General features: G+C 38.5%; 1 protein-coding gene across 1 annotated transcript in view; it reads left to right on the top strand.

Annotated features, from left to right (window-relative positions):
- The window catches only part of eif4g2b (eukaryotic translation initiation factor 4, gamma 2b), a 150686-nt gene that overhangs the window by 111616 nt on the left and 12334 nt on the right, over positions 1 to 26736 (top strand). The window contains exons 2-10 of the mRNA XM_034149102.1: positions 18010 to 18118; positions 19123 to 19188; positions 19759 to 19884; positions 21693 to 21795; positions 21956 to 22087; positions 23585 to 23651; positions 23742 to 23893; positions 24018 to 24128; positions 25343 to 25525. Of these exons, the coding sequence (XP_034004993.1) occupies positions 18010 to 18118; positions 19123 to 19188; positions 19759 to 19884; positions 21693 to 21795; positions 21956 to 22087; positions 23585 to 23651; positions 23742 to 23893; positions 24018 to 24128; positions 25343 to 25525 (1049 nt within the window). The remainder of the gene's footprint in view (positions 1 to 18009; positions 18119 to 19122; positions 19189 to 19758; positions 19885 to 21692; positions 21796 to 21955; positions 22088 to 23584; positions 23652 to 23741; positions 23894 to 24017; positions 24129 to 25342; positions 25526 to 26736) is intronic.

Below are 26736 nucleotides of genomic sequence, written 5' to 3'. Positions count from 1 at the left end.
GACCATTTACATGCAACCTATAACACACTACAGGAAAGGGGAAACCCAAACAAACTTCATAGGGCCTCTTTAAAATATGTGTGCCCTAGATTGTTTGAATAAAAACCCAGCTTAAGTTCCTGCAATGTTCCAATCAACAAATGCAATAACAAATCAGCACTCGCTTATCAGACATCAGCTAATAATGGCTTATCATCAACAAGATTGAACTACTCTGAATTCCCTGAGGCAGACACTGCGTCATTGTAACCGTTAAGCTAATCTCCCCACTATCACACCTTTTCATGCTGAATGGAGAGGTTTAATTTCCCTTGTTGTTGTAATTGCACATTAGTCTCTTTTTATTTGAATTAAAACACATCTTTCTTAGCAGAAGAGTTCTGTTTTAATCCTTGAACTGCCCGCTAGAAAAGGCAGGATGGCTGCTGGAACAGAATAATACTCTTTGCATAAACAAACAAGGAAACAAACTAAACAGAAAAGCGTTGAACAAAGAAGAGGACACATTTGTTCAGACACTGGAATAATCTGAGCGCCTGGTTCTGTGTGATATGTGTTGATCCAAGAGACTAGCATATTTGTTTGTGTTTGTCTTCTCATTTGCATGGAAATATGTGTGTTTATCTCCCTAAAGAACATCTGAGGACATCATTAAATGTCGAAAGGCACGGACATAAATTAAACATTACCGTTTTATGTTGCCTCAGTTTGTAAACTTTCCGAGATATTTCTTATCATAGCCCCACATCTTAATTACACCAATGTACAAGCCACTCGGGTAAAGCTTCTCTCCACGAGGACTGAACACAGAGAGGGAGAGAAAGTCACAGAAATGTTTGCCAATACTTGATTTGCATTATGACTGCATTAGAAATGGAAAATACTAGCATGCAAGTGAATGGAATACAATTATCAAGCAGCCTGATGACTTATGTATTGCTGGTGGAGAATACGAATCCTAAAAAGTCCTTGAATGCCCCTTCGCTTTTATAAATCATGATGCCAAGACATATTTTGGAAGGAAAGTGCTTTTTCTTTTTGCCTTTAGTCATTCTTCTTTATTCCGTGAGTTCACTAAGTTTTCTCATAATGATTTAGAAACATCTCCAGAGGGAAACTGGAACTTACGAGTTCTCTTACAGAAATAAGAAGACCTTATTCAAAATCACTGTGACCTTGTGAAAATGAAAATAAGTGAAAATCCAACCTTGGAACAGAACATGTTCTAACAGTATCATATTGTATACTCAAGGCAAGGCAAGGCAAGGCAAGGCAAGGCAAGGCAAGGCAAGGCAAGGCAAGGCAAGGCAAGGCAAGGCAAGGCAAGGCAAGGCAAGGCAAGGCAAGGCAAGGCAAGGCAAGGCAAGGCAAGGCAAGGCAAGGCAAGGCAAGGCAAGGCAAGGCAAGGCAAGGCAAGGCAAGGCAAGGCAAGGCAAGGCAAGGCAAGGCAAGGCAAGGCAAGGCAAGGCAAGGCAAGGCAAGGCAAGGCAAGGCAAGGCAAGGCAAGGCAAGGCAAGGCAAGGCAAGGCAAGGCAAGGCAAGGCAAGGCAAGTTAAGTTTATTTATATAGCACCTTTCAACACAAGGCAATTGTGCTTTACAAAAAATGAAAGACATTAAAAAAAGGGGACCTATCATGCAAAATGCACTTTTTGATGTCTTTCATACATAAATATGTGTCCCCGGTGCGTCGGGGTACTCACGCAGCGTCAGAAAATAAAACCCTCTCTCTTTTCCTCCGTGTCCAAATCTTCTAAAAACGGGGCTACAACGAGTGGATACAGATTTGCTGCCGATATGACATCAAATCGGCGGCGGACCCACAGAAAGTTGCTATCAGAAACAATGCCTGACGTGTTTTGGACGTAATCTCATCTTTGTTTACATTAGCAAGCCTCGCTAACACTCAGAGCTAACCTGTACTGTTTCTAAAATGCATGATCTGTTTGTATTTTGAGCAAAACACATCATACAGTAGACATGTTTTTATATATTTTTATATATCTGAGACCCATAATATATGCCTTAAAATAGCATGATAAGTGCACTTTAAGTTAAAGTAGAAATACTATTAATTATTACAAGTAATTATAGGAATACTGTTACGAGTAAAAGTCCTTCATTCACAATGTTACTCAAGTAAAAGTACAAAAGCTATGGCATCAAAATATGCTTATAGTACCGAAAGTAAGAATACTCATGCAGATTGGCACATCTCAGAATAATATATATGATATGTTATGATTATAATTATTGATATTTAATTGATATGATTATCACAGCTGGTAAAGGTTGAAATAATTATTTACTGTTGGGTAGCTCTTGAACTTAATCTAGGTGTAACTTAATTCTTAATTAAGTGTTGATTATATATATATTTGTTATCGTAGTTGGGTAGAAGTAGAAAGTGGCAGAACATGGAAATACTCAATTAAAGAAACTGTGTGGCTCTTTTTTGTTTTATGAAAGCCATAATAATGTCTTTAATATACTTTGTTCACATGATTTTGTCTCCTTTGTATGGTTATTAGGATACATGTATTTCAGATATGTTTTTGCTTTATCTTGATGATATATGAATAGTTTTTGGATTTAACAGAAGGCAGCAACAATAGGAAACGTTTCCAGTAAGAGTTGAACAAGAATCTTTAGAAATCTTGGGAAAGTGATTGTGTAATGCTGTCATCACATTGTATAGATAAAGGCATAGATATAATAGTGGTGTAGGCATAAGAGAACAATACATTGGTCTATGAAATTGCAGAAATATATTTTTTAAATAGGTCACATTTTTGAAATAGTGGTGATTTTCTTACTCTGAGACAAACAATGTGAATTTTACCTGAGGCTATACACAGCGTAAAAGCAATGAAAATAGGCTTTTTTTCAGCGTTTTAATAAACTGCAAAGACATCTGGCACATTTATGGCAATCTTTGATACCATTACAGCAATCATGAGGTTCTGGTTTCAGGATTATTTCAGGATAAGCTCTGTCCCTGAGCGTCTGAGGACCCCCAGAGCTGCCCGAGAAGTTCCAAGCAAAGTTAAATTTTACCTATTTGAAGACACCATTACTGGGAAAAAGAATAAAATGACTAAAGATTCATAGCTCGAGTTCCTGTCGACAAATCTTATTCATATTATTTAATGACACTGCTGTTTCCATTTGAATGAAAAACTGTGGAAAGGTGCCCAATTAGATATCCATCAAACTCATATCTAACTATAGCCAGAGAGACTTTGGTCACAGTAATACTCTTTACTCGTTATATTTATACTACTATACCATAATCACATATTGTGTTTCCCCTAACGATGCAATTACCTTTCATCTCATCATTACTAGATTGAGTTCACATTGCATGGAAAACAATTTGGATCTGTGGAGCATTCCCCATCTACTCCTGCCCTTTGTTTATATATCCCTTTGAAGTTTATTGCTGAGAACACTTTCATCAGAAGCAGAGAAGAAAAAACAACATGTCTTTCAAGTGTAAATTTGAAAAGGGCCAGGTGGTAATTTGTTAGTTTAAAAAAATCACAAACAAAAAGGGAAGGCGGGCTTCCGTAAAGGCGGTAGAGTCAACGTTAATTTCTGCTTGTTGATGTACCTTTCTCACATGGCGCTGCAAAAGGAAGAATCACCTCTAATCCACGTGTTGGAATATTACCATAAAGAATCCTTTGGGAGATAACGTGGAATCCAATTTATTGTGTACAGCTCATTTGAATATAAATCAAAGGAAGGCATTTTGAAATCTCCATCCCATGCATCTCCCATTTTGCTATGAGGGATGTCCAACCAAAACTCCTAATTCCATTTGCCTAATGACAATATATGGTCAACATCACGATATGCCATAAATAAATTGTCAATCAAAGCATTATCATGTCATTTTGTTTCCTGTTGATGGTCCAATTCCACTCGCTCAATCGGTTATTTCAGATGTTTTTATTTTCTTGATGATATCAGCATTTACAGCCTGAGACCTAACTGTTATTTAACCTTGACTTAAAAGCGATTCACCACAATTTTTGGAAATGTTTTGGCATATATGGGTATATGAATTACAGATAAGAGAAGAATTTGGTCTTCTCTTTTGCAGAAATACTGGTATTCTTACTCTGAGATAAAGAGTATGAATTGTACCTGAGGCTACACAGCGTAACAGTGAATATATGTTCACTTCACACTCACAGATATAACAACGTGTAACCTGCAAATGCCCCAATTTGTCAATCAAAGCATTCACAGAGACTCTCGAAAATGCAAACCAGATGCAACTCGCTCAAATTAGCTATAATTTCATTGTCGAAAATGTCAGGCAGGTTTAGTGTCAGTGAAGAGACGGAGAGCATCATTACCAACATTGCTTTCCCTAGAGTCCTGCAGCTAGCATAACTTCACATACCAGGGGAACAACAGAATCATTAGGCTTCATTCTCTGGGTTAGATATTTGGAAGGTTTTATATCAATCTGCTTGGTATTTGTTGAGGCATGTTAGCCTTGACAAAGTGGTCAACCAACCAAAATGCTTTCCCAGTAGTCGAATGAAATGACACACTCACATAACATTACATTTTCATTTAGCTGACGCTTTTAGCCACATAACTTGTAAGTAACAAAGTCTACGCTCCATTTGGTTGAACACTGGAAAGAGATAGTTCACAACAAATGTACAATTGAAAAATGTAGAGGAATCTTCAGAATTCATCAAGACAAATTCACCTTTAAGGTTAAGATGTATTGACTTTTTCGGACCCCAAAGATAAGCCTTTTTGTGAAAACTTAAATAACTTGAATATCCCCATTCCTTATTTTTGTTATATTGTGCAGTAGATGGTTCTGTTTGGTACGATCAATTGATTCTTGCAAAATATAGCCAATGGGGAGTGAAGCCGCTCCTCCTTCGCGTTGAAAGGAGCCAGTTGAGGTGGTTTGGGAACCTAGTAAGGATGCCACCTGGGCGCCTCCCTAGGGATGTGTTCCAGGCACGTCCAGCTGGGAGGAGACCGAGGGGTAGACCTAGGACCAGGTGGAGGGATTATATCTCTTCGCTGGCCTGGGAGCGTCTTTGGATCCCCCAGTCAGAGCTGGTTGATGTGGCCAGGGAAAGGACAGTTTGGGGCTCTCTGCTGGAACTGCTACCTCCGCGCCCCGACCACGGATAAGCGGGAGAAGATGGATGAATAGATGGAATGAAGCCTGCCATATTAAATCGTTGTTTTTTAGTTCTGTCAATCGATTAAGAAGTGATTATTCCTATCTACAAAGCCAGAGGAAGTTTGGGTCAAACTTGGTAATGGGATTCATTTCCACAATTTTACACGTTAAGGTTTCCAGATTAATTCTAAGCGATATGATGGAATAAACAAGTAACACAAAAACATTTAAAGAGCATTTGTTTTCATACTTTAAATAAAATTATTATCATTATTTTTTTCAAAAATGCAAACCAAATGCAACTTCGGCAAATAAACCTCACTGACACTAAACCTGCTGCCATTTTCAGCAAGTTTAGTGTCAGTGAGGAGACGGAGAGGGATGAGGACAGACGGTGTGACAGTAACTCTGCAGTGTTTCTTCACAGAGCCGTCCTGCCTATTAGCCGAATGTCTGCTGGAGTCCTGACTCTGTGAGGGCTTGACAGGCCGCCGCCGAACATCAAATTAACTTAATTTGGGCTTGGATGTCATCCTCCACAAAGCCGCTTGGTTTTTCTAAGTCCTAACCTCTGACTGCTCCTTCTCTTGATGCCGGGGACATGGAGTTTTTCCTGGGAGGATTGCAGGCTTTAATGAGGCCGAGCAGTGGCTTTTTAATTAGCAGCAAGGCCACTTTACTGCTCACTGGTCTTCCCATTTCCATAGCCAGAAATTATTTACGGATGCTCTTGCTCTCTCATGTTAGGCTGCCCATTACTGTTTGGACGGCACAAATGACGGGGCGTGGTAATTGGCATGGAGCAAATTCACCACAGAGGTCCAGAGTAATGGTGTGTTTGAGAGCCATTTGACGCTGCTTCGGTCTTTCCTTTTTTTTAACACGATGAGCGAGATTAAAGAAGATTTATCACAAATAACTGTATTTATATTCCGTTTTTAACGCAGCAGGGAGTAACCACTTTAATGGCATAACTAGAAAGAGCTCAAATCTTCATTTTGTTCTCTGAAGAAAGAAAACTCATGAATATATTGCTGCTCTGCATTCGAATAAGTTTTACTTTGCTAGCTTTTATCTGATGTTTGTATTCATCCCTACTCTGAGCTATTAATAAGATGCTTTTCTTTATGTTCTACTTACAGCATCAAGGGACCATTTCAGTCCCTCTGTGGAAAGTGACATTCCCTGTGTACAAAAACACAGGGTCCAATTACACCCAGGAGCTAGAAGTCCTTCTTTGACATTCACACACACATTTGCATCATGAATACTTAACAGAAAACACTATGAAAATTGTTTGTCCCAAACTTTTTTGCATACGGGGAACCATCTCAACCAACCAAAAAGGCTTAAGCTTCAAGTGAACTTCTTTAAAATGTGCATCCAAAGGCAGTGTTTGGTTGTATCAGAGGGGTATGCTGCATATCCTCAAGTCTAAACACACCCGAAAACTCACAGAGAGCAACCCCACCCTTGGGATTTGGGTTTCTTTGAACATTTTTTTACATAATGGAACTCGTATTGATTTTTGTTTTGAACTAGAGGGAAGAGTTTGAATAGGAAGCGCTAATATTTTAATCCTGCATTCCCAAGACGGAGAGATACACAGAGCAAAGAGACAAACACAAACAAACAAGGTTTACTTTCATAAGGAAAAGAAAGTTGCGGAGAGCCTTTCATAACAAAAATGAAGGCTTATACATGTATAGTTCCTCCGAGAGAACATATCCCCACCTGTTCATTTCCACTGCACGGAGAAAAAGAAGAATTCTCCTGCACTTTATCCTGGAAATGCACTCTGGCTCTGTCCAAGTCTTAATAGGTTGTTCTTGACATGTGGCTGAGATGTGATCAATTGTTCCACTTTGAGAAGTTTATGGAAAAGTCTGCCAAACAAATCAGCATCTTGTGATGAACCTGAAATTGACTGGAAGTTTGCAAACACGGACTCGTATTGATTTCCACATGAAGAGTGAATTATTTCTCCCGTGTCTCTTGTCGAGTCTGAAATTTGATATGAAGTAATTTTTCTTTCTGCACTCTGATTCCTACGAGCAGCCAGAAAGCCCTTTTTCTTCTACGTGGAGCGATACCCTTTTGCCACGGGCCACTCAAACAGTAATTCGTTCTTCTAGATTAGCCTGTCAGGTGCAATGTAATTGACTGGCGAGATTAAAACGAAGATATCACAGAGCATTATTGATTCGCATGTGAAGAGGGTCACATGTACTACAGTTTATCAGCACCTCGGTAGACAGCCTGAATGGAGACTTTTTAGAAAACCCTCGGGGGACAAGGGGGAAGGATTAAAGGGTTGCACAGAGTCAATTGTTTTCAAGTTTGCAACCTCGGCCTGTTCCCATTCCCATACCTGGTCCTATAATGGAAAAAGGATGTCGAACATAATATATCACACTCTCCTCAACATAAATTACAGTAGAGTGAAGAAGATGAAGGTGGTGGTGGTGGCCTCACATTTACACAAGAGGACTTGAAGGTGGAAGGTTTCCAGGCTGAATCCTGAACATATTATGTCTCTCAGCAAGGCACTCAATAGGAAAATGTGCAGCCATGCTAGCAGCTCTGTTGGCTATGCACAGGAAGGCTTCACATTTGATGCTATCATCTGCATAATAACATGCTAACATTGACATTTCTAACATGCTGTTGTGTAGAAGATACTAGAAGCAGTTAGCGTGTCAACATTAGCTATTTAGTCCTAAACACAAAATGCCGCTGAGGAATATTTGGTCGGTGTTGGACTGATATGAATTTGAACTAGATGTTAAGGCAAACTTATTGCAATTAATTCTTAGATGAATATAAATGTCCAAACCAAGTTTAACAATACATCCAATAGTTATTGAGAGTTTGTATTGAGAAAAACCACCATGATCAGAAGGCCTCAGTCTCTGGGTTATGTCTTTTTGGGAATCTGTTCCTTCATTTTTGAGTGTTTTAACAAAATGTTTCGACCGACCAACACTGCTTTCCCTAGACTCACGCAGCTAGCTACTGGACACCTTCACAAAAGTAATTAGTGGCTAAAGTCTAAAATAGTCCACAACTTTTATACATTAGAAAAGTTGACATTACTCTTCAGAATACACCAACACCAAATGACCAATATATGGTCGGGGTGGATTGGATTGATCATAACTTGAATATCTGTTTGGAGGGCCAATGGAGAAAGAACCCATTTTCATCTGGAAATGTCATATTTTGTAATAGTTTAAGTACACTTGAAATGTGAGGAATGTTGGGTAAACACAAAAATAAAGACAGCTTTTTTCCCTCTTATCGTACATTGACTATTGTTATGTAAGTGATCAAAATGTAAAGGAAACTAAAGGTTAAAGATTCTCTCCGACAGCAGAGATGGTTGTCTTGATGGTAAATCTGATGAAAATGTTAACCTGATATATCTTTGTTTCTTTCCTAAATTCACTAGATTGTTTTCTGATATTTTCATTTGGCCAAACATGTGTGATTGACTTCTGTAAATCCTCTAGCCTCAAACCCTAACCCTATCCCAATAAAAAACTAACAAAAAACACTTTCAGATATTTTAATGTTACATATTAATATGTTATTTTCAATAATTTACAGGAGTTAGTTTTGGATGAACTGCTTCAGTCTTTTGCCCAATTTCCCTAAACCTACTAAATGTAGTTCTGCTCCAGTTAGCCATTTCTCACATTTCCCAAAATACCCTTCAACGAACCTCAGATATGTGTGAAGCAGTGTAGGCAGTGTGAGATAGCAGAGGCAGATTTCCCTCTCTCAAAGTACATGTGATGGGCTTGTAATGTAGGGTACTGTTAGTGGAAACTGTGCCTCCATCTCCTCCACTGATGGCTTTCTCCTTATATGATGATTGAATGTCCTTGCAGAAAGGCGGATTCTTGGAAACAGGATGTTTACCTCACAGTCTTCTGCTATTACCCTGCATTTACTGGCTGCAAATGTCAACATATTGTTTGGGTATGTGATTGGTCACCATGGGTTGAGGCTGGTGCTCACTTTGCAAATGTAATCCTTTACAATTCCTATTTACCTGTCAAAAAATGTAGTCAGTAACTTAATCTGAGTGTCAACATATAAAAGTAATGTAACCTGATTACTGTCTGTTACTTTTGGATCACCTCAATATCAAATGCAAATAAATACAAGAGAATGGAAATGGCAAAAATATGTTTTTTTAACTAAGTGTAATATCTAAGACAACAGCACAATGTAAGCTTAGAAAATAAGAAACCAAGATATTTAGGAACGAAAATGTGTCCTCTGCTCAGAGGTTTTATTGATATGAAAACCTGCCTTTCATTCAGAATATTCAGGCAGTAGCCTTTACACCAACAATGAAACACATGAGCACATACTACAGTTTAAAAAAGCAGAAATACAATCTGAGCTGATAGAAAATGCTCCGTTTTAGTTTAATACGCAAAGTTAAGCTTACACACACTATTTTATGAACATATTGGTTCACCTAGTGAATTAAGAACAGAACAAATGAACCAAAGAAAGTGAAAACCATAAAGCAGATTCAGGCAGAAGTCGTATTCACACTTAAAGTATTAGCAATTTCTTTTAGATGTAATAGTAACAATTATGTATTTTATTGTAATCCCGTTACATGTAATCTGTTACTCACCAAGCCCCAAAGCAATTTGAAATTTAAAATGTGCATTACCATAATTTATTTTGGTATGTCAACGTGTTTTAGTGTGGATTTATTTTGCTGCTTGTCCTGGTGCCCGTTGGCAGACACAGTGGAAGACCTTGGCTGCACTGAGGTTCTCTCAGGTGTGAATTTTGTACTGTATAAACACAGAGCTTGTGGAGCTGAAAAAACAGTGTGCAGCATGCTGAGAGAACCCTTCCCTGGATAAATAGAGGCTGTGAAATGTGTGAGAAAGGTCACACACATCCCGGGGGAGAGCAAAGGAGTGGTTCCTTCATTTCTTTCTAAGTTTCTGAAGGTCATTGATGAATGCACACAGAAGCGGTTAAAGGTGAACCTCGTATAAACAGCCCGTGTCGAAAGGTGCAAAATCTGACCATGTCAATATGTTTATGCTTCTAAAGATCATTTAAATGCAGGTATTTATTCAGATGATTCCCACTGATCAACGGCGTGCAGTAAGCATTTCAGAAGGCAGAAATACAGGAAACGATAGAGCACTTACTTGCTTTTCTCTACACTGGAAGAAAAACAACTATGAAAGACTTTTGTATTTCACTCTTCTCCCTTTAACACTGTCAGATGTTTCTTATCCCACGTTCACCTTTGCAGCAAAGACAGCCCTTTTCACTCAAGCTGGTTTCCAACAAAAACTGTCAGGAAAAGGAAACTCATGTGGCTGTCACAGAGCGGTAAATGCGCCTTTGGAAAAGGTCACACTGGAGGGTTTTTTCTCGCAGGTCTTTGACAGTAGCTGCTTCTTTCAAAGGCTCCTTTTAAATCCCTCTAACAGAAACATGAGTGAAAACTAACTAACGGTATGTGACAGATTTACTCAGTGTTTGGACTAAACAGATAACCCTATTTGTCTGCTTTTACTGTATATGCATACTGTAAATCACAAGCTCTTATTAAAGGCAGCAGAAACCTTTTTATATTCACAGTACATGTTTCGTAATTAGTATGAAGGAGGCATTTATCAGGAGCAGGTCTATAGGTGTTTTAGACCATAAAAGTACAAACTCAGAACAACAACAAATGTACCAGGTGCTTCAAATAAGCCAACAATTAAAGTAATATTGTGCATTACTTTTAAGCGGGCTGAACTCATTTTTAAAACTCATTCAACCCTAACCCTTATATGGTCAAGGTACAGGTGAAACAGAAGGTTTTCAGTTTGCGACAAAATATAAGTAGATTTTCTGATGTCGGTATCTAGCAGTTTTTCTATTGATATGATATGATAAGATAATAATTTATTGTCAGATCAAGTCTGAAATGTTGCAAACATCAAACAAGGACAAATATTAAGACACAAGGAAAACAAACATTTAACTTAACATCGCGATCACTGAAGAGAAACATGCTCAAAGACATTTTAGAGTACATTTTGATCTGGGATTTACCTCTGTATTTAAGGATGGCTGTTCCAGGAGAAGACAGTGATGTTTATGACCTTACAGTGTGGACGTATACTCTTACAACTTAAGCCTAATCTTTTCATTTCCTCTGCAAGTTATCAACACAACAGCAAGGCTTCTATCTCCAGACTTGTATCAGTATGGATATGGACCCGATGTCCTCAGCTAATTAAATCTGTAATCACTTTGAAAAACACAGGTTGGAGTGAGCTGGTGGTTTAAATGAGTGCCAGTGGACTGTAATTTAATGAAGACAGCTAATTGGGTCAGAGATATTTATCTTCATAAGGCAATAAGAAGGGAACCTGCAAGATGAAAGTTTTGTGAAGGGAGTCCGGAGAACAATAAAGAGACAGAGATAGAAAGAGGTTAGAGAGAACAACATGATAGTGTTGTCAAGGGTCTGACACAGAGAAGTGTTTTATTTTGTCTGCGGGGTTTGATGTCAGTGGTTATGAGAAGGGAAGGTAATAGGATTCAGGGGAGATCCGGACCGAGAGTGCATCCTAATGGAGGGAAGAGCAACAGAGCTGAAGAAGTCCCAAAACACTTTTTCCATGTCCTCCATCGCAACTGGAGGGCTTAGTCTGCCATCTAGTGGACATTTGAATGAATTACGTGAAGAAGAAATTACATTTTTGTCACACAACAAGCAGTCAATCAGTGGTGGACTCAGATGTTATACTTAAATGAAGCTATACTTGATCTTAAACATACTCTGTTACAAATAAGGTCCTGCTTTCAAAATCTTAATTACAAAGAAAGAAATAAATGGCATTGAAAAAAGTAACTCGATCTAGTTTGCTTCTAAATGAAAGAAGGGTAGAAGTATAAAGTACTATTCAATTAAAATACATGGGGCAAATGTACCTCAGGTAAATGTACTCCACCACATGCAGAACTGTTCTGGTACCTTGTCTGTATCAAATGTATGTATTCATATTTTATTTAATTGGTAGAATAAATAAAAAGTAATAAAGAAATAATAATCTGTCATAATTCTTACTCTTTTTTTTGTATCCCTTTGACCTAATGATGGGACACTAATGACTCAAATCAGCTGTTGGTGGGGAAAATCTGAGAGGTTAGGTATTCAATGAATGTTGTGGAGTAAAAGTACAATGTTTTAATTTGGAATTTGAGTTGGGTAGAAGTAGGGGGAAATGGAAATACTCAAGTAATGTACAAGGACCGCAAAATTAGTACTCGAGAAAATATACTTAGTTGCTTTTCACCACTGTGTAAAAGACATGTGAGCTACAGCTGGGGAAAAAAAGACACTAAATGAAGGATAATTACATTTTAACCAGCATTAAATAAATAGCATTGTTTCAAGAGGATTCCACAAAAGCCTTTCCTGCTTCTTGTCCTTGTTGGATTGATGTTTTCTTGGCAATATTGCAGCAGCAGAGGTGAGGAGGTGAGGGGTTGATTAGCTGGAAGTACCAGAGGGAGTTTGGGGGAGTCGAGGGTGATGGAGGTCCCCAATTATCTTCCTGGCTGCTTGGAGAAGAGGAGGTCACGACCCCTTCCCCTCTCAGCAGACTGAGTGATGGGCTGCCGTTTGCCCTTGCCCTGCACTGATACAAGCAGGCTGAAGTAAAAATGAAGTCAGTTATAAATGTCCACCACTGGACTGTGGATTGTTTTCAGCACAGGGTGGTTGAGGTTATCAGACTCTTGATGACTGCTGCATCCATCAACAAGTCATCATAAGCTCCATAAGGAAGTGTGTGTACATTTAAAGGTGGGGTATGTAATTTATTTCAGAAACACTTTTTGTTATATTCCATGGAATGCTCTTAACATCCCGATAGCAATGAATATCTTAAGTGCTTTGACAATAAATACATAAAAAAACGTCATCTGTGGAAGCCATAGCACTGTAAAAAGCACGACCAATCATCTGAGCCGGCCCGGCTAAAATAACTGGATGGCCTACCTGCCTGTCAGCCTTCCATCTGTGCACAAACTTATCTCGTGCCCTCATTGGTCATGTGCGCGTTCGTGTGTGTTGGAGGAGGGGCTCTGTAAGGAAGTGGTAGATTTTTTCCGGCTGTGTATTTTCAAATTCTAGCGCACTCAAGCTGGTTTCTCCAAAATGACCTACCCCACCTTTAAAGGCATTTAATATATTCATTGCTATCGGGATGTTAAGAGCATTCCATGGAATATAACAAAAAGTGTATCTCGAGCCGGTTTCTCAAACTTACCTACCCCACCTTTAATGTTAAAATAGCAGAACATTTGCTAAATGTGTCACCCTGAAATCGGCCCACTTACTGTTTTAATTTACATGATTTATGCCAATTCATTCCTCTGAATTATGAATTATGTTTGTGGCTTCTATGGCAATATTGTTTTATCATATGATGATATGTATTTGCAGGGTTGCAAGTGTTCCTTTAAAAATGTGTTTTTTGTATGAATGACTAATAGAATGGTGCAGTAATGAGTCCTAAAGCCCCCCCAAAAAACGTAGCATTTCACCACTTCAGGGTTCCCTCGTCTGGAAGTCAATGGTTTTTTGAACATGTTTGTGGTTAGAAGTCTGAATGACATCTGTGGTTAACACAAACTTACGCAATGTTGTTCTATGACTGGGGAAATCCCATTGGCTTTTAATCGTGGGACCCCTTGTGATGCTAAGTTTTAGATCTGGCCTACAAAAACATGTCAACACTGCACCACTCTATTCCCTGTAAGTAACCTACCTATATCCCAATATCAATGTGATTAATAAGTAATGTAACTTGATTACTTTCCATTACTTTTTGTATTACCTTCTGGGTTTGGGTTTTTCTAAACCTAATTTACGCAGAACTTACATTTACATTTATGACAGGGAAGGGAAATCATGTTTCATAATGTTTAATTTCATATCGAATACCATGAACTTTATACTGTGTAGGATGTACATTTTCCATACTGCAATACCGTTGAAAAAGTGGCAAAGTCTCTACATATTGAGGGATAATAGTGCAGTGCCAGCCAAGTTGCACTAGTTGTATTTGTTTGAATACTTGAATATTGTCTGTGTACCTTGGCTTGAAGCAAGGTTTATTAAGTTGTTAAGTTGCAATTCATTTTTTTTATTCCGAACCTAAGTTTGAAGGTCAATCATAAATCATAAAATAAGTATTTAAATGCAGTTTCAGGGAAGGGGGGATTTGTTTTCAAACAGTGCTTTTGTATGTGGTACGCAAAGTTTGTACAATGAAATGGTTTACATGTTGCAGCTGTTTCATGCAATCTGATTCCCACATAAGACTCATGAGGGCCATCAGGTGTTTTTCTGTGGGGCCAAAACGTATAAATGTAAATACATTTCCAATCATTGAAAACATTAATAAATACCATGATATACCGTGATACAGTTATAATTTGGAAAAATACCGTGATATTAGTGTTTTGTCATACCGCCCCAGCCCCACTCAGAGGACTGCCTGTATCAGCTTTGATTTGATAGAACTAAGGTCGAACCTCCTTGTCTACCATAGGCTACTATGGATGTTAAAATGTTTGTGTTTTGGGAACGTTTAGAGTCATTGATCCATCAATATCTTTCAAAATAAACCGAATGGAAAGCCCTCATTACAGTCTTATCAGTATAGAGAATCCGAGAGAGCAATAAAGACTGTCTCTACGGCCTCTCTCTTGTAATTCCAACGATATATTAAAACCTTTTATCTATCATCAAGTGTCATTTCAGTCGCTTTTCCGTTTAAGTCTTTACTCATTTATAGGAATCATTTGCAATTGCAACTAACAATGAATTATTTCTTAAGCAATAGCTCATATGAAAACCTTTGCAAGGATGTTCTTTTCAATTTTAGTTATATTCTTCACACTTTAGGATTAAGTATGTTTCTTATGTTTAAATAATAAATAATAAAAAAAAACTAATCTTGTACTTTCATTTATGGCCTTCAGAGTTGGGACAAGTACTTAGATCTTGTACTTAAGTAAAGTAGAAGTACCAAAGTGTAGTCAAAGTCAGTCAAAGTCAACTTTATTGTCAATCTTTCAGTTTGTGTGTACAGACAGAGGGATCGAAATACTGTTTCCCACAATCCAGACGAATACAAAAAAATATATATATATATTGAACAAAAGTAGGAATACTCTGTTACAAGTCAAAGTTCTGCATTCAAAAGGTTACTCAAGTTAAAGTACAAAAGTATTACCATCAAAATATACTTATTTATATATGTTTTGTGTTATTTATAAGTGCTATCAAAGCTGGTAAAGGTGCAGCTAGTTTTAATGACTTTGTATACTGCAGGGTAGCTTGTGAATGTTACTCCAGGTGTAACTAAAGTCTTATTTAAGTGTTGTTTATATGTAACATCATCAATCCAAAGTAACTAAAGTTACAACATAAATGTAGTAGAGTAAAAGTACACTATGTACCTCTCAATTGTAGAGTAGAAGTACAAAGTAGCATTCAATGGAAATACTCAAGTAAATAAGTACCTCAGAAATGTTACTTAAGTACAGTACTTGAGTAAATGTACTTAGTTACTTCCCACCTCTGAATGCCTTTCCCTCATTTAATTTGAGCAAATTATCATTATATTTTCCTGCACTGCAGATGTTAAATTGTATGTCAATCACATAATGGGGGCGGCATCCTTTATTTGAAGATGTCTCTCATTGGACAATAGTGTTAATGGAAACGCCTTTCTGACATGTTTGTCTTGTGATTGGCCAGAAATGACGTGACAACAGAAACCCCAACCAATTAAAATCGTTGATTCTCCCATAAGGCAGCCAGCTTCAGCTCTCTACCAGCCTAGCTAACGAAAACAAGCCAGACAACAGCAAGTAGCGGATTGATGTGTGTGTTTGTCATCTATCTGCTTTTCTTTTGCTATCCTGACACCCCTCGTACACCCCGTTTCCCCCCCTACTACCGTTTTATTTCTTCTTTCGTCGTCACACAACAATATAAAACTGAAGTTGCTTAAGTAAAGGTAAGGTTTTTTTCTGCTTTTCATAACTGCACCGGCTCATCCAAAATGGCTCCTTCTGCTAGCTAAGAAAAGCTAAAAATACCACCAACGTCTAACACGGACTAACCGTCGTCGCCTAGTTACTGTATCTAAGTAATGTGTACAGGAAGATTAATGTAGGGTGTAATGCATGTTTTACATGTAATTTAATAAGACGTGTTTGCCATTAAGTTGCACGGGATTCTGACGGGGATCGCCTAAAGCTGGCCTAATGTATTTCAAGCCAGGATAAATCGGCTTATTTTATGCTTTTTTATCTGTATTTTGTCATATTCTACTGTACGTAGGTTTTTAGGTATATCTATATTCCTTGTAAATATTGCTCTGTATTTTAATGTTATAATTGTTTTTTTACATTTGATTGTAATAGCTTTATTTTTAGGATAAATTGTAGGAAAAAAAACTATTTTAAGAAAACTATTATAACATTTAAAACAGCACGTAGTAATGAAATACCCGTACAAAGTTAAATACATTAAAATAAAAATATGTGCAGTGTTGGTATGACAAGTGGAAAGCCGTGCAGATATGAATGCACCACCATACACTAAGGAAATGTCCTAGTATGTGTAGACTTACTTATAATAAATAAACCTGTTTCTGGTTATGTTTCTGATTATATAAAAGCAATCTCTACTGGAAACATTAGCAGCTAACTACGCCGCCCTGCCACAATTCACTGCATAATGGTGCAGCGCTAGGTTTTCAGACTACACTTGATTTTGTTATAAATAGCAAACAACACAGCAAAACCTAGGATAAGATGATGATAAAACACAAGCTGCATATATGTCTCTTCCTATTGGGTTACACAACCGATTGAACCCTTTGTTAAGTGATAACAATTGTAATGTATTAGCGAATGTCTTTATGATTCTGTAGTTTGGTTGCTTGTGAAATTGTCTATTGTAGAGTATTCAAATGTATTTTCTTTGTATTGTGTATTGTGTATTTTTTAGATACTTTAGTGATCTTTCCTACTGTTTTTAATATGTATGCATTTGCTGCTAATGTTTATTATATATATATATATATATATATATATATTTTGTTTAACTCGTGTGCAATGCTTGACAACACTGCTGCTGTTTCTAAAATAATTTGCCAATTTAAGTATTTATCTATCTAAAAACAATTGTGCTCAGGCCTTGTAAACATCCAACCAGAGTGTTGTGACGTATCTAATTAATGGACATAGCAACAAGCAGCTAGTTATTGCATGTCAGCTGTTTGCTAGTCAACAGACACTTGGTTGTAGCTCAGCAAAGACAAGCACATGTTTGTTTGGCATTTGTTGTCATTGTCTCTCATCAGAATACCTTTATTCATCCCACAGAGGGAACTTACATTGTTACAGCAAAAAGTAAAGAGCCAAAAATAGAGAAATATTCATTTAGAGGCATATATTAAAGATACAAATATAAGAATACAAATCCAGGTGGAAAACAAAGTTCCAGTGACAGTATTTCTTTCCTCAATGCTCAAATATTACTTTGTTTTATGTAATAAATTGTGTTTGTCATGTACTCCAGTACCAGGTTTACTTTAGTAATTTGATCTGTTATTACTGGCAAAGCTCATAACAAAGATCTGGCTAATCATCCTAGTTTGCGAAGTGTCGTGCCATTTTTAATAACGTTGTAGCTAATGATGTAGCATATAAATATGCTTTGTTTTTCCCAGTTACTAATTGCACTCCTTTTTTTTCCCTTTCCTCAGCACCGTTTCCCCCATCCCCTCCTGTTACTCTTATTCTTTTAAGTATTCTTCATTGTCAAGTCGCCAAAGTGGAGAGTTTGATTGCAGAAGGGGGTGCTTCTCGTTTCAGGTAATAAACCCAAAAGATGCACACATGTAAATAATACATTTCTTATCTTTTTTTCCCCATGGTTAGCCCCTTAGCTAGCTTTTTGGGCTGGAACTTCCGGCCTTTAGAACAAAGCAGGATGTGGGAAGGCTCAAAATGGCTGTCAGACATTTCTCTTTTGTGAAGCCTTTTGCTGCGTAGACATGATAAGCCTTGAGAGGATTTATGGAGTATTGATAGAGGCAGCAGTCTGTCTGTTCACCGTATAGAGAGTCATTGTCAACATGACTGCTCACCCTGGAACCAGTCTACATTAAGGCTTCAAATGTTTTGCGGGCCTGTATTCTAACTTGGAAAAAGGGGAGTTAAGGTAGTCGTTTTTTGGTGTCATGTCAATTTTAACATGTTGATAAGTAGTTTGCTAATTGGCTGATCATTAAAATGCCTTGACTGACTTTACAAGTTTTGCACGTCTCCTGATTTACAAGTCAATCACTCCCACTGCAGGGAATTGCAGTTCAACACGCATTTCCGTATTAATAGAGCATGATGTGTATGCTCAAACCGCAGCAGCAGAGCAGTCAGTGTGAACACCCTGTTCTGCTTTTCCATCACACATAGTTTGTCGCCTTAGCTTGTTGTGCATCACGTTTTGTTATCTGAGATCATGAGAGATGTATAATGGTGATTTTTCAATACTGATTACTAAGAGTCATTTTCTGAATTAGATTCACAGTTAATGCTTTTAGGGAAAACATTTAGCAACACAAAGTTGATTTTAATCTTTTATTAATTTGGCTGATTGTGTTGTGTGCTTACAGTTTTTGGGGGGTTTTAAAATGTAAATTCACCCAACTTGTAAGCAGGGTTCTTATTTCTTAGTGTGTGTTTGGTGTTAATAAAGGTTGAATGAATACACATGCAATGCATTTGAATTGAGTCTCTTTTGAGGTGAAGATGCAGGCTCATTTCCTTCCTCTTCAGTGCTGTGTGAAGCTAATGCATCCTTATGTTTGCTTCCACAGTGCTTCTTCGGGGGGAGGAGGTGGTAGGGGCGCACCTCAGCACCATCCCAAGACTGTCGGCAACAGGTTTGTCATTTGAACATTTCTAAGATCACACTTAACGCATCGTTATCTAATATATTAACACTAAAGCACTAGTTGTATCACCCCACTGCTAAAGAAACCTGACAACCTTGTTTATTATAGGACCTGAATTACAGGAAGCTTTTATTTGAATACCCAGAAGTGCTGTTACATGATGTCAGTCAACTGCCGAGAGCACAGGCTTGTTTACTAACCACCGTGCCGTCTGGGATTGTGTTACAACAAAGGGTGGAAAAGGAAATTGTTAAAAGGTCTAGCATTGGCCACGAAACATTTAGGGCACATATTTTTCTACTGCTTATCATTTACATCCACACCTGAATTTTTATTTTAGGTAAATAAGATAGGGAGAGAATTATACCCCTTCTGTATAAGTTGATATACCTGGTAGTGCAGCCCTTGTAGTATAAAATGTGCAGTTACCCTTAAAATATTTCTACTGGAACAATGCATGTATTGCAAGTGCACTTGTTATTTTTCTGTGCTAGCCATGTAGTCTGCAAATATTGTGGTATTCACTCTTTTTTTCTCTCTCTCTTTTCACTTTTACAGCGAGTTCCTGGGGAAAACCCCAGGGCAAAGCGTTCAGATATGGGTTCCTTCACGAAGCACTAGACGAGATGTCAACTCCAGCAACGAAAAAGAGCGACACGATGCAATCTTCAGGAAAGTGAGGGGGTAAGTTCAAGCCCGTATGTGTATTTATCGTTAATTATCCATCACCAGGGACAAGAAACATTTGTATTCTCCCTTTTATCCAGACTTGCCCGGAAATAGTGTGCAAGAATTCTTATCGCCTGAGGCTTAAAGATTGTTGGTACTACCATTTCAGTTGTGCAGTCGTTCTGCGAAATGTATATCCGATTAACAGTTAGTGTGGTCTGGATTGCAAGAAGAGCTCTACTCAAGAAAAAAGGCCTGCAGATGTTTGAGCAACAATCTTGACATTTGGATCAGTGAATATGTAAAGGATTTCGTTAAACCAGGTTGATTCAAAAGAAAGGGCTGTCGGAAAATAAATGTCTGCTTCCTATAAAAGTTGAATCTATTAGTTCCCAATCTGAAGTTAACCAACAGTTTGTCCTTGCATTACTTTCTGTTTCTCGTGTATTGTTGATACATTTCTTGATGTACACATTGTTTTATGGGGCAATCAGGACAGAGTGTTACGTTGTGTAGTTCTGCAGTCACTGAGATGGCATGTGCATTGCTAATTGCAATTTAACCCGTTTCCCCTTTTGTCAGTTCATGTTTACATAAGATGAATAGATGACAGTTTCCTCAGGAATGTAGCATAGCTCCTGGCATCCACCCGGGGCAGATAATTCATTTCTGTACAATCATTGAGCCACATTCTTATGTAATCATTGTTTCCCTTGTTTTTTATACTGAAATGCTTGATTTTCTCTTGCTAACGTGCATTTCCTTAACCCGCCATCTGAAAATGAACGTGTGTTACATTAACTCTTCTCGCTTTAAATAAACAAAGCCAGTAATATATGAAAAAGCCGATGTGGATAATGAGATTTTCTAACAAAGCCTGTGGATTTATAAATCATTATTAATGGGCTCAGTTGCACTGCGTCACAGAAAGTGAAGTGATGCTGCAGCTTTCTCCAGGTGTGTGAATTCATTCTGATGGGTAATGACATAGTGGAAAGATACTCTTTAGAAGACTTACTGAGATGTAATGGACTATTGAGTTTGACCTCAAATAAACCTGCACTCTGGCTTCTTGGATTTTCGTCTGATGTTTTAAAGGTGGGGTAGGTAATTCACTTCAGAAACACTTTTTGTTATATTCCATGGAATGCTCTTAACATCCCGATAGCAATGAATAAATTAAATGCTTTGACAATAAATACATCAAAAATATTTCATCTGTGGAAGCCGTGGCGCTGTAAAAAGCACGACCAATCATCGGAGCCGGCCCGGCTAAAATAACTGGATGGCCTACCTGCCTGTCAGCCTTCCATCTCGTGCACAAACTTATCTCGTGCCCTCATTGGTCATGTGCGCGTTCGTGTGTGTTGGAGGAGGGGCTCTGTAAGGAAGTCTGAAGGAAGGGGCTGATTTTTTTTCGGCTGCATACTTTCAAATTCTAGCGCACTCGAGCTGGTTTCTCCATTCTTACCTACCCTACCTTTAAAGGATTACTTCTTGAGGAGACTTGTGTAACTTAGCTGGTTGAACAAGTGTCAACAACAGGGTTTATGTTTTGGAAGAGAGGTATAACTTCCTTCTTCAGAGTGTCAGCATCTGGGTTAAGGAGAAGATCAGAAACCCTTCAGAGGGAGGGCAATCTAATCTTTTAAAACTCAGGATGGTGTTTGTTTGTTTGAGGTTGTCCTAACAAGCCACATGAAAGTAAACATGAGAAAACCTTCTTGCTAACTGTATCATGCCAACATCTTGATCTTGTATAAGCGTACTGACTTCCTTATCTTGCCGCCCCTCCCTTCCTCTCTTGTTTTTATTTTTCCCAGCATACTCAACAAACTCACGCCTGAAAGGTTTGACAAGCTATGCCTCGAGCTCCTCAACGTGGGCGTAGATTCAAAACTCGTCCTTAAAGGAATCATCTTGCTGGTAATGAAACATTTTTCTTTTATCCTTCAGTCCTCTGCTGAATGGAAATGTCTTCACCCATTTCTTGGCACGGTGCTCTCAGTGACTCATACCCATTTTAATGACCCGAGTGGTCCCTCTTTCTCCTTCCCTCCTTCCCTCCTCCCCTCCTCCCCCTCAGATTGTAGACAAAGCCCTAGAAGAGCCGAAGTATAGCTCGCTCTATGCTCAGCTATGTCTGCGCTTGGCAGAGGACGCACCAAACTTTGATGGCCCTTCATCTGAGATCCAAACATCCCAAAAGCAGAGCACAGTAAGTGTGGATGTGTAGTTAAATAAATGCTCCAGCCTTGAGAACATTTATTCTCCTCCTTTATGTCACTGCTGTCATTTCTGTTCTACTGAGCGGGCTATAATTAAGCCATGAGTTCCACTCTCTGATAAAAGCTCATGGTTTCTCCAAATGATTGTTTTGTCCCTTCATTTAATTGTAAGCTGGTGACTTGATTTAAATTGGTTGAGCTCAGGGCTGCCCTTAACTTAAGCTTTTCCCACTCGATCAGTAGTTGCCAGTTCAAGTGATTAGTCGTCACACTTTTATAATATTTTATAATTACTACTATTGATTTATTTGTGCTTCTGAAAATGGTTTCATTTCAAGGGCCGAGAGAGAACATTATGAGTAACTAGCATGCGTGCATATACAATATATTATACAATTGTAAGAATGAGACTGATATAAATATAAATTAAATGTTACACATGCAAAGGGATTGTATGTCACAGCGCACGGACGAATATGTGACTTTGCAAACTGCAGAACAGCGGTGATGATTCTAAATGTTTGTCAGAACAAGCTGCAAGGACACAATTAAAGGTCCCATGTCATGGCCATTTCTACTGATCATAATTCAAAAGTTGAGGTCTACTAGAATAGATTTACATTGTTCAACGTTCGAAACTCACATTGGTTTCTCATACAGCATCTCTGTATAGTATGTGTATTCACTCTCTGTCCTACACGCCTTGTTGGAGCTCCTGCCCCCCCCTCCCTATGAGCCCACTGTGCTCTGATTGGTCAGCTCGCCCACTATGTTCTGATGAGTCCACCACCGTTACAGCAGAACATCAGTGATTATGTGTTACAATGGCGTTTGTTAGCAACCAGAAAATGACACCAGTAATGACAAACAGATGAGAGTGCTGCGTGGGGTCTGGGTGCCGTGTTGGCGGGACGTTGCGCGGCTCGCTGCTCCGCCCTTTGAGGATCGAGGAGCGGACAGTGTGAGCTGGATTACTGGTGTCGTTTCCTGGTTGCTGCGTGGGGTCTGCGAGACAGCAAGACACCACGGAACTCAGGCTGAGTTCAGGCTGAGAAATCCGCGGAGCTGAGAAAATACTTTGCAGACCGTTTACATGCAGAACAAGCTACATAACACACAAGGGGACGGTTAATAACCGGAAAAGCATGTCATGGGACCTTTTAACAAACAAATAAATAATACAAAGCAAACGGAAAATATACACGTCTGCAAAGATGCAACATTAAGCCCTGATCATAGGATCAAAACTCAAATTTATTATTTTCAGAATAGAAAACTCACACTCAAAATAATAACCCAAACTTTGGATTTTCTGCCCCAAACATAATTTACTCTACTAGCATGCGGTTCAAAATTAGGTGCGACAAAGCACAGCGCCCAGATGAAGTTTTTGTTTTTATTTACAAACAAAAGTTGCTGGACTAAGACTTTTTTAATCTAACATTTGGTCGACTAACATCTAACCTTTTTTTATTTTTGCATCACAGACCTTCAGACGACTGCTCATTTCCAAACTTCAAGATGAATTTGAAAACCGCACCAGAAATGTTGAAAGTAAGTCTGTGTCTTTGTGCATTACCTTGTTGTCTCATTTCCTCACAGCCTGTCCTCAACTCACTTCTGTTTTTCGTCCTCTCTGTTCAGTCTATGACAAACATGACAACCCTCTTACTTCTGAGGAGGAGGAGCAGCGTTCAATTGCCAAGAGAAAGATGCTTGGCAACATCAAATTCATCGGGGAACTTGGCAAACTCGACCTCATCCACGAATCTATCCTTCACAAGTGCATCAAAACAGTATGTGCCCTTTTGTGTGTTTGGTTTCAACTCACTTCCTTTTTCTCATTTACTGCATACTTTCATGAAACCAGACTAGAGTACCTTGTTTGAACCTTACTTATCCCCTTCATTTTTTGTGAAGCTGCTGGAAAAGAAGAAAAGAGTCCAGCTCAAGGACATGGGGGAGGATCTGGAGTGCCTCTGTCAGATAATGAGAACAGTGGGGCCGAGACTCGACCACAACAAAGCAAAGGTAACTGCTCCAGACTTTTACTGGCACTGCAACATCTGCAGAGGATGTGTATGGCAAGAATTTGCGATTACAAAAAAAAACAACTATCATCACAGCTGCCAGTTACTTAACCCTCCGGTATCATTCGATTGGACTGCGCAAATTAGTCATTCGGGACAAAAATGTCCACTGCCAAAAACTTTGATAGAAACATTATATTAAAAGTTTTTTTTCTCAACTTTTTTGGGTTCAATCTTTAAAGCAACGTCCGCCCTAATCAAACATACCAAATATTTAATCATTTTCAGGATGATTAACCCTTTAAATGCCATTTTGAATGAAATCGCTGTTGTTTTTCATGATAAAAACAGAGAAAATGATTTATTTTCCATATAATACATATCTGGGAAATGGCTTTTTTATTTTATTTTATCACAGTCTTGGATATGTCAAAGATTAGCAACAAAATGTATTTTTTTGCATTATTAGTTTTTGCACAAAATCAGATTAAACAAAAAACTCCCACATTAGTCATTCGGGACAAATGTCCACTTCCAAAAACTGCTATAAAATGATAACGGATTAATATTTTTACAAACAAATAATCTTCATACTGTCTGATTATTAATATTTTTTTACATTTTCCTACAATGACCGGCTTTTCCTGGTGCTAAAAAACACTTGACAAGCAAATACAAAATGAAAATCCTGGTGAGACGGTAGACTATTAACAGTTGAAAGCAAGAGTGACAGTTTTTGCCTGTAAACTATACACAATAATTTTAATGAAATAACATCAATAGGGTTTTTGAGAATTTACAATATCACAAAAACACCCAATCATGAAACTGCAATGACATTTATTTTACTTATTTTACTTTATTTTACCCTAGTCAAATTCAATACACGGAAACATTGATCCTACCTGTTCATACGGTGGTTAGTTACACAGAGAATGCATGCACAAGTACAATTGTAAAAGCTTTTAAGAACTTAATTTTTGGACATTTTACACTGGTTTTAGCTGGCCTTTTAATTTATTCTTTACCCTGCCAGTCTCTTTTTGTGAGCATTTGTGGTCCTGCCTGGTTTACTGTGTCACCTCGAGTCCTGTCTGAGCTCACAGTCTCACCTAAAGCCCCACTCGGCTCCCAGCCAGTGCCAACGTAAATCCTGCTGCTGCCACACTGAATGATCAACTCTCTCTCTCTCTCTCTCTCTCTCTCTCTCTCCAGTCTTTAATGGATCAGTATTTTGGCCGTATCCGATCCTTAATGAATAACAAGGAGTTGCCCGCAAGGATCCGCTTCCTGCTCCAAGACACAGTGGAACTGCGAGAAAACAACTGGATCCCCCGCAAGGCTTTCATTGACAACGGACCAAAGATGATTCACCAGATCCGTCAGGAGGCAGTGAAAGTGAGTGCAGTGACATCACGGGGGTCTTTGGGTAGATCGCCCACATTTCAGGATAATTATTTGTTGATGTCCAACAGCAAGGATACAAAGATACTTTTATTGTCATTGCAATGAACTGCTATTGTAGTCCCATACTGCTAGAGAAGAAAACAAAGAAAAATGGCGATTGGTTGTACTACTAGATACTTCTTAACAGGCCAGGGCAAGGGTTAGTATCCTTTTAAATATCCTCTGGGCTCTTCACAGGAACATCTTCTTCCTGATATCACTGATCCTTGGTAAATAGGTACCAGTTTAACCCGTTTTATTCACCTGCTGCAAGGCCCTTCTGTCCCGAGTCGTGCACAAACCATGACAATGTTTGACAGGAGCCTTTAACATATTAAAAAGTTAAAGGGGACCTATCATGCAAAATGCACTTTTTTGATGTCTTTTATACATAAAGATGTGTCCCCGGTGTGTCGGGGAACTCACGCAGCGTCAGAAAATAAAACCCTCTCTTTTCCTCCGTACCCAAATCTCTAAAAACGGGGCTACAACGGAGCTGATCCAGATTTGCGTCCGATATGACGTAATATCGGAAATGTAGGCTGGCTTTACACCCACGGCACTATCAGAAAGTTGCTATCGGAAACAATGCACGACTGTTTTGGACGTAATATGGTCAGTGTTTACATTAGCATCGCTAACACTCAGAGCTAACCTGTACTGGAGAGCATGTGTGTGAAGAAGCAGGAAATAAAAAGGAACTCACCTTGTGGTATAACCGGCAAGAGAGAAAGCCTTTGAGCTCCATACTGTTTCAGAAATAATCCTTGATAATCCATGATATGGTGTTTCATCACAGTAGCTGCCGGGTCCCGCATGAGCTCAGACCCCTCCTTTTTTAGTTATCAATTATTATTATTTTAAAGCTTTATACCCCAAATCAGCACTTTTGAAACAGGAAGTGAAATAGAGGGATATGAGGCATGGCTAAAATGGGTGATCTGTTTGGTATTTTGAGCAAAACACTTCATAGACATGTTTTTTATATATTTTTGTATATATCTGAGACTCATGCTATTGCCTAAAAATAGCATGATAGGTGACCTTTAAGAAAAACTTGGTAGAGGAATTTTGTCTCCTTAATTTACTGAAGAAACACGGAGGTTTTTGAGCAATTTTATCAACAGGATTGAGATACATGATGACTATATCATGTTGTTTTT

Source organism: Trematomus bernacchii, unplaced genomic scaffold (assembly GCF_902827165.1).
Source record: "Trematomus bernacchii unplaced genomic scaffold, fTreBer1.1, whole genome shotgun sequence".
Taxonomy (NCBI): Eukaryota; Metazoa; Chordata; class Actinopteri; order Perciformes; family Nototheniidae; genus Trematomus; species Trematomus bernacchii.
The sequence above is the reverse complement of the archived record's forward strand: the minus strand, read 5'-3'. Positions and strand labels throughout refer to the sequence as shown.